The 8,842-nt window shown below is 37.3% G+C and overlaps 1 protein-coding gene across 1 annotated transcript in view; it reads right to left on the reverse strand.

Annotated features, from left to right (window-relative positions):
- Positions 1-6,546, reverse strand: part of cd109 (CD109 molecule) — a 40,201-nt gene extending 33,655 nt beyond the window's left edge. The window contains exons 1-11 of the mRNA XM_084953450.1: positions 6,450-6,546; positions 5,838-6,004; positions 5,730-5,758; positions 4,862-5,098; positions 4,390-4,515; positions 3,532-3,571; positions 3,071-3,152; positions 2,900-2,993; positions 2,345-2,477; positions 768-877; positions 390-659 (exon numbers count right to left, since the gene is read on the reverse strand). Of these exons, the coding sequence (XP_084809576.1) occupies positions 390-659; positions 768-877; positions 2,345-2,477; positions 2,900-2,993; positions 3,071-3,152; positions 3,532-3,571; positions 4,390-4,515; positions 4,862-5,098; positions 5,730-5,758; positions 5,838-6,004; positions 6,450-6,520 (1,359 nt within the window). The 5' untranslated portion in view covers positions 6,521-6,546. The remainder of the gene's footprint in view (positions 1-389; positions 660-767; positions 878-2,344; positions 2,478-2,899; positions 2,994-3,070; positions 3,153-3,531; positions 3,572-4,389; positions 4,516-4,861; positions 5,099-5,729; positions 5,759-5,837; positions 6,005-6,449) is intronic.
- Positions 6,547-8,842: the final 2,296 nt, after the last annotated feature.

The raw sequence follows: 8,842 nt of genomic DNA on the forward strand, positions 1-8,842 counted from the left end.
TAAATACATAATATTGAAAAAAGATCAGCAGATGTCAATGATCTATCTACAGAGTATATTTGTTCAATTTAATGTTGACCAGTACATTTGAAATCATATGTTTAGCTGTGCAGTGACTCATTTGTTAATTAAAATTTAAATATTAAATTAAAAGTTAATTGAAAGTAATTCTGTTATTTTTTTTCCAAAATTGGATCCTAAATTAAGAAATAAGCTGTGTCTGAAAGGAAAGGCTAAACAGATAAAGTAAAACAATAATAATTTTCAAGATTTCTTAACAGAACTAAAGGCCTTGTTACTTAATCCCACATCCAGACATTTTAAAGTCAAATTTTGAAATAATCTGTCTTATAATATTTAGTCAATGAGGGTATTATTGTATAACTTACATCAATACTGAGCATGTCTGTTTCACTCGTGATTTCAATGCTGAAAGGTATGAGTCCATCTGCAGGGACAGGAAACTTCATTTCTTTAGGTAGCATCTCCTTTGGACTTTCTGAAGTTCCTGAATTGTTCGATGTTTTCAGCTCCGTGTCTATCACCATGTCTCCGATCCAACCCCAAAATCTTTGCTTTTGCTGAATCACTGAAACTTCAACAAACCTTTGGCGATCCTCCAGTGACAGTGGCTGATTGTTGTATGTAGATATTTTCAGCTACAAAATTAGAAAAAAAAATTAGCATAATTTTTTTACATTAACACTGGAATATCTGTTATCTGTACAGCTCAGACTCTGCATTTCACTTAAATGCTGCCTTCTTACCCTGGCACTGAAGGTTAAAGAGGGCCTCAATAATTTGTGATATTCTTCAAAGGAGACTTTATATCTGGTTTTTGACAAACCTACTGTTGCCGTACTGTTATATGTAATGCCTGAAAAATGAGACGTAGTCACAGGAGTCAGCATCACAAACAAGAACAAAAGCTGGTTAGATTCCAAACAATAATGTACACTATCTCCCTGACTTTGTAATTTATAAAAACTATAGCAGTAGAGTCCCACAGTAGAGACCAAATGCAATGCATCTGGAAAAAAAAAAAATACTCACAGCGCTTCACTTGTTTCCCATTTTATCATGTTATAGCCTTATTATAAAATAGATTAAATTCATTTTTTCACCTTTGTCATTATGAGGCACACACAACACCACATAATGACAAAGTGAAAGAAGTTTGCTTAAAATTCTGGCAAATTTATCGTATGTCGTGATATTCAAAACGTGCAGTGGTCCCATTACCACATAGCTGTGTATGCATATCAGGCCAACCAAGCCACGAAGTCCTAGAGATTGTCTGTAGACCTCTAAAATTGTAAAGAGGCACAATCTGGGGTAGGGTACAGAAAAAAGTATTGAAGGTCCGAATGAGCACACCGACCCCCCCCATCCAACCTAATGGTGCTTGTGAGGTTCTGTAAAGAAGGATGGGAGAAACTGCCCAAAAATAGGTGAGCCAAGCATGTGGCACCATAGCCAAAAAGACTCAATGCGCTTCAACAAAGTATTGAGCAAAGGCTATGAATACTTATGTACATGTGATATTTTTGTCTTTATTTTTAATAAATTTTGCAGAAGTTTTCAAGCAAATGTTTTTACTTTATCATTCCGGGATATTCTGTGTAGAATTTGGGGGAGAAAAATGATGTTTTAATTTCCAATTTGGTAATTAGGTTGAAATTGTCATCATCATTATATATTTTACATTCCTACTAATTTCTGGAAAACTCTGCACACCTGAGTTCATGTCAGGAGCATGAAGGGAAAAAAAACTTTGTAGAGAAATATATAATATAGCCTCCACACACTGTCCCTCTTTGCTCCGTACCTGACGAAGGTCGCACAGACCGAATGTTGTAACTGAATACAAATAATGGTAAATGAGACAGTGTGCAGAGGTTACCGTATAGTATATATTTCTCTAGAATATCTCAGCTAATAAAATGAGAATTTAATGTTAAGTGTCCTGCATCTTGCCAATAATTAAACATCAAAATAGTAGGAGAAGTAGGAGATAGTCCAGTGTTTTTATCTGAATTACACCTCAAGGTTTCAGGAGGCCGCAGAAGATCTGATTTTTCGCTGTAATTTTGTCTCTGTTTTGTTATGAATGTGTTTACTTCAGAACTCATTCAAAATAAGAACATGGATTAAATAATGTAATACACAGTAATTTCACAAAAATATGAGCCTGGAATAAAACTCTACACCTGGAAATGCTGAAATTCAGAAGTTAGAAGTACTTAAAACAATATATGAAATACATGCATACATAACACTTCTGATCTGTACAACCAATCTTTTGGTATTTCAAGTTAACATTTATAAATAAAATCTGAATTACCTGTGAGGTATTCAGTCACATGAGCCACAACTGTTACGTCCTCAGCGTTTCCCTCGTAGTACATCATTTTGGAATCATTTCTCATTTGGAAATAATCAGGAGCATCAAATGTGAAGCTTTCAGTACCATCAATCTGATGAAAAGGAACACTGTTAAAGTGTTAAATCTATGATGGTTAAGTTTAAATAAACTGTATATTCTCAAATGTTGTAATCAGGACAGGAGTTCTTCAGTCAAAAATGATTTAATCAATATAAAGAGAAGGTAATTAGTAATCTTAAGCATTGATATATTACATATATCATGCATGTTGTATTATTAGTTTACGAGACAGTATAAATTTATGTTTATACTACATTTAGAGATATTTTTCACTGTGCAGAAAACTTAATATTTAGAAAAAATGTAATTAAAAATGCTTTCAGTCTGTAATTTTATTTTAATAGTTTAAATAAAGGAAATAAACAAATTCAGATAGTGGGAGAGCCTATAATGATAACTGTACAGCTGAATATTAAAGGAATAATTACACACTGATTCCACTGACATACGAACCTCTCTGTCCTCATAGTAAAACTCGACAGTACCGTGAAAGTGATAAATGAATGTCATATTCAGGTGTCCCTGAACGGGCTTCCCGTAAGTGTACCTGTGGATGGAAAGATCATAAATAATCCTGAGGAGCAACTTGGTTCACACACAAACTGGATCAAAGCCAAGTCTCACTTTGCTGTGACGGAGCCCTCCAGAGGGTCCTCACGGTAAATGACATCCGGGGCATCGATCAAAACCTCAAACTTTGGCAGCACTGCAACCAAAAGACACACACACATGTTGGATATTCATATCTTGTGGGGACATCTAATTGACATAATGCTTTCCCGAGCTGCTTACCCTAATGAAATATGAATGCCTAACCCTAACCCAATTGTAACCCTGTTACTAAAACCACATTTTGAGTCTCAAAAATGCCTTCAAACTTGTGGGGACCAGGAGTTTGGTCCCCATAAGGACTGTTGGTCCCCACAAGTATAGTAAACTTCCTATTTTTGGTCCCCACAAAGATATGAATACACACTCACACACACACACACACACACACACACACACACAGAACTAATATGTGTTTTTATTCTTCAAAAGGAGGAAGCTGTACATGTAATGCTGGATAGAGAAAACATCCATACCATATTGAGCCACAGTGAAGTACTTCACACTTGAAATGTCCTGCAACACACAGAGGAGCTTTATAACATCACCTCTCTTTGTTCTTTTTATAAGGAAAATCTATTCCTTCATTCTTTCACTCAGCCTGACTTTAACTGGTGTGTATAAATGTTACAGCCACATGGAGGCGCCAGAAGTTCCCTTCACATTCACAGCACGAGTCGTGAGTTACTGAAACTTAAGATAGTTGTTTATATGAAAGGGACTCTTGCCTGTGCTGCTCTTTATCCATTCAATTGTTCCAATGGAATCCGCCCTGTTACGGAGTTATCCACTGCAGAGAGGTCCGATTACTCTCGTCATTAATCACGCAAGATCAAATACATTTAAAAAACGCAGCAGTGATTTCTCTGACCAGAAATCATGCACAAATATCAAATAAAAATATCCAAGAACCAAAAAATATTTACATTTTGTACTTTTGCTTGTCTCCAAGGTCACCAGTGATGAGAAGGTTAGTATAAATCAAAACTACAAGTAAATCAGGTACGAGCAACACTGACATACACTTTGAAGCAAAGACGAATAAGTTAAAGGAAATGATTCCATATGTTTTTAAATGTCTTAATATATCTTGTTAGGGAATCAGCCTTATATTTTAATGCAAACCTGGAGATGTGGAGGTGAGACATTTTTCATACTGTGCATTAATTATAGGTTTCCTGTCAAACAGATTAGTGCCACTGACCGCATGAATGTCTTTGCACAAAAGATCTGACTTTGGTAGAAGCAATCAGTGGTCAGGTGGATTAGATTGAATTATCAGAGGCCTGTCCAGCTTAATTACCCTGCAGAGGTTCACCTGCTAAAGGACTTACTTTGACTGTAGCGATGATGGTCCACTGACCCAGAGGAGGGTTTTCAGACAGCTGAAACTCTTTGGACACAATGCCAAGGACGCTGTCTGCAGCCAGCCACTGCCTGAGCAGGTTTCCCCTCGGATCCTGGACCAGGAAAAAACGTGCTGATCAGACGATTTTCAGAACTTCAGTTTGTGCTTTGAAAAACGTCCAGCAAGTTTAGAGGCAAGTGACTGATTTAGCCACCAGTGCTGACGAATGCTAGTGAATGCTAGTGCAAAGAAGAAAGTTCATGGCTGGAAATTAATTAATTAAAATTATGCTGATATGAATATGAAGTATGTGTAACAGAATTAACTCATCATCCAATCAACCAGACGCAGAAGTTGTCCAAGTAAAACTCCCCTGAGATCTTTTAAAAATAGTCTCTGATCTTGCCCTCTTGTCCTCTCTTTCTTCCATGCTTTTGGTACAATAACCTCATTCTTACCTTGATGATGATGTCCACGGGGCTGATGAAGGGCTTCCCATCAGAGTGAATGGAAACAACTCTGATCTTCACCGTCTGCCCAGGTAAGTACATTACTTTGTCTGTTTGAATGAAGGTGGCGATATCTTCGAGATCCAAGTAGAGCTTTGTGGAGCTGGAGAAAACCTGGACTTCTCCTCTGTGACCTTTGACCTCCAGTATGTAGTCCTCCCAGTGATTGGGCTCGTTGTCACTAATCTGCAAGAATTCAACATGGAAGGAAATTCATCAACACTTAAATGACAGTCACATTATCATCTTAACAAATTTAATCTGGCATACAGAAAAAGCAGGTTTTGAAAACGCTCCAAGTTTAAAGTTCAAAGTTTCTCGGGTGTAATCTGAACCGTGGAGGACTGAGAGCTCGCCTGTGGTCCAGATGAGAGAATTAGCCAAAATCTGCTCAACATCCATTTGAATTTTACCTGATGGTATCTGTTTGTGCTCTAAAGAATCAGAGTTACGCCTTTCCTCGCCGACCTGCTCTCAAAACAGAAAACTGGTCTTTGTTCTGGGCTCTGAACTTTTACCAGGAAGTTGCTTTTAGAGGCCACAAGGGGGCATCAAAACCCACAATTTCAGCTATGATTTTAAAGCTGAACTGTAAAATATCCTGTTTTCAAAAAGTAGTCCAAAGTGTTATTGTTTATTTTCTAATGATTGTGTGTCATATTTAAAAAGAAATAAGGCACTTATTAGCATAGTGGGACATAGTAAACAAGTACAGTAAGTGCAAACAAAAAATAAAACTGACTTGAATTGTAGAAAGCTCAGACTGACTTTACAAAGACTGACCTTTGAATTTGTTACAGAGGAATTTCTTACTTACAGGCGGCAAAGTCAGCAGTGTGGTTGAACCTTTAGAGAGAGCATTTCACAGTGAGGTTAGAGCTATAATTAATTAATTGTAAATTAATTGTTAGTGGCAGATACTTACCCCCTTCAACTTTAACAGATTGTGAGGCCATTGTTAGGTTTCCACGAACAATGTGAGCAGATACAGTGACCGGTGAAGGGATCAGGATGGTGACTGATATAGATGTTGGGATTCCATGTTGGAGGGCTTTGGGAGTGAGGAGCAGGTAGGAGGGCTGAGGGTGGGGGCTGAGGAAAAAAACCCATAATGAATAAATATATTTATTTACACCCCAAAAAAACATCATTAAGAATAACAAGTTGGTGTAGAAAACCTGAAAGGGCGAATGGAAACAGAAACCGTCCCCACTGTGAACATTTATTATTTTATTGGAACTAATTTATTATAAAAAAATGTACTTACATTAGTTTAAATCTATATCTTTTAATCAACTTGTGCAAAAATGACTGTAAGGCAATAAAACATGTTTGTAAAAATAATGAAAAATCAGCTTAGATTCAATGAATTTTTAACACCACTCCTGCAGTTTTGAACTGACTTTTTATTTCCTAAAATGTAGGAAAATATATTTAAAAACTGTAGATACACAGATGAGCAGAAGAGGGAAAAACACTCATGAAGAAGCAGTTTAAACTGTCCAGGTGAGTCCTGTAGTTCAGCCTGTGTGCTTACCTGTTTGTGGTTTTCTGGGCGGCGGTGAGAACGATGAGGCTGAAAATGCCCCACACCTGGAGACGCTCCATTTGTATCAATGAAATTCACTCCAGAGAGCTTCTCTCAGTACTGAAAGCAGGTAATATCAGTTTTTGCCTTCATACCTGCAGACAGTAACCACACCCACCTCCTACTTCTCATCATCATCATCGTCCGATATCACCTGAAGAATTGAACCAGGATCAGTTTACCTGAATCCCACTGGGAGGCTTTTATTTCTTGTGCTCTGATTCAGATCATAATGAGAGTAGAAACACATAAACAGGCAAATATTTGCAGCAACAGTAGTACAGCATACCTCTCCTGTATATATATTATTATATCACCAGGGACATCTAGTATCAGAACAGAGTCAACCCAAGACCAATGATTGGACAATTAGTTCACTTCACTACAGTTGTACCTGGAGGAAGGATTGTCGTCTCCTCTCCAGAAAAAACTGGCAGAACTGATCATCAGGTTTTACATTCTGGGAACCAGACCTGTAAGTGATCACAAAGTTAAAGCAGGTGAAGAAGAGAGCCCACCTGGTGTGTCTAGTGTTCAGTCATTTGGTGGCTTTGAGTTGAGCAAGGTTTATGTTTTTTGTTTCTGACCAAATTATTAATGGATCCTTGGCTCCCTCAAGCCAGCGTTTCTGCTCTTTGAGCTCCAGTTTCACAGCCAACAGTTCCCAGTCACTGTTGTCAGTGTTGCATTTAGCTGGGGAGAGACATGAGAAGCAGGCAAAAGGATACATTTGCTCTCCTTTGTACTGAGATTAACTTGTGCAAACTTTAACCACGTGAAAAAAAATTACTCATAACCATCTCACAGACATAACATTATGTACAGCTACTTTCATTATCATTTTTTTACTCTTTTTCTCCAATTGATCCGCGTTAAGTTCAGTAATAACTTCTTACAGTAATAAGTCCACCACTACCATTAATTAATCTTTCAATCTTAAATATGATCAACCTCTCTCTAATAATTGGCTATGTACCACAGGCCTTCAAGCTAGCAGAAGTTAAACCATTACTTAAACAGTCATCACTTGATCTAGAACTCTTAGGTAATTATAAGACAATCTTCCTTTTAGCTTAAAAGTTCTTGATTGTCATTTATTATCTTACTAATAAAAACAACTCAGTCATTTTAAATTCTTGGATGTAACCTTAAAGCAAGGTTTAAAACATAAACCTGATGTTGTCACACACATAAAGGAATTAATCGCACTCTTATTAATTTAACACTGATATGAGATCAGTACTCGGTATCAGCAGATATCTTAAGCCAGAATATTTGTCAGAACTGGAAAAAGTTGCATTGAAGCAGCTTGTTGAGTCTCAGCTGATGGCTGTGCAGCACTTTGATCTGTTTTTTAAATGAGAAATACAAATGATCTGACTTGGCTTATTTCTCAATTACTGATCAGAATAAATAAATAAGGAATACAATGGTGTGAAAAAGTGTTTGCCCCATGCAAAAACAAACACTTCATCCTGAAAAAGAAGGAAATTTGAGCAACAGACAGAACTGGAGAAGACCCTTGAATAAGAGGTGAAATGTTTTCACAAAAACTGGCCAAGTGTCACAAAAAACTGTTTTTCCTAGGAAAAGGTCTAATGTTTTGCTTACCATCAAATGATTCACTGATCCTTGGCACAAATTCCAATTGTGATGGGAATCAGACACAGTGACTGAATTCCCACTAATAAGGGAACAAGTGAAGGTTTCTACACAAAGATCCTTTCTTACTGAACTGCAGCTCTCACACTTTAAGTTTTTGACACGACCATGTGGTCTTGCAGGGCTGCCGTGGTCCTTATGAAGATAGTACAAGAGCTCACATTCATTACAACTACAAGCCTCACTTAGTGAAAGTCAGTGTTCATGACTCCACCATAACATGACCATAAAATGGCCTGCATGGCAGAGCTTCAAGATAAAAACCACTGCCACCATTTTTGTGTGACACACACACACACGCACACACACACACACACATATATATATATATATATATATATATATATATATATATATATATATATATATATATATATATATATATATATATATATATATATATATATAATAGGAAATCAGGAAGGGAGCAAACACTTTTCACACCATTGTATTTGGAAACTATAGGACTGAGGGATGGCTGTGACCAAATCAGCAGCTGTCCAAGTCTCCATGTGACTGTTGTTGTTATAGTAACAGCTGTGAAAGCTTTACCGATCGGGACTCTGTCAGGGTTGATGTCAAACACGCTGATGCGCCCAACACTCCAGGAGCCGTTGACCAGCGGCACGATGTCGGCTTTCGCTGTTGTATTACACTGAGCACATGCAGGAAGACAGTGG

This window comes from Perissodus microlepis, chromosome 15 (genome assembly GCF_051167445.1).
Source record: "Perissodus microlepis isolate ML-2025 ecotype Zambia chromosome 15, ASM5116744v1, whole genome shotgun sequence".
Classification (NCBI taxonomy): domain Eukaryota; kingdom Metazoa; phylum Chordata; class Actinopteri; order Cichliformes; family Cichlidae; genus Perissodus; species Perissodus microlepis.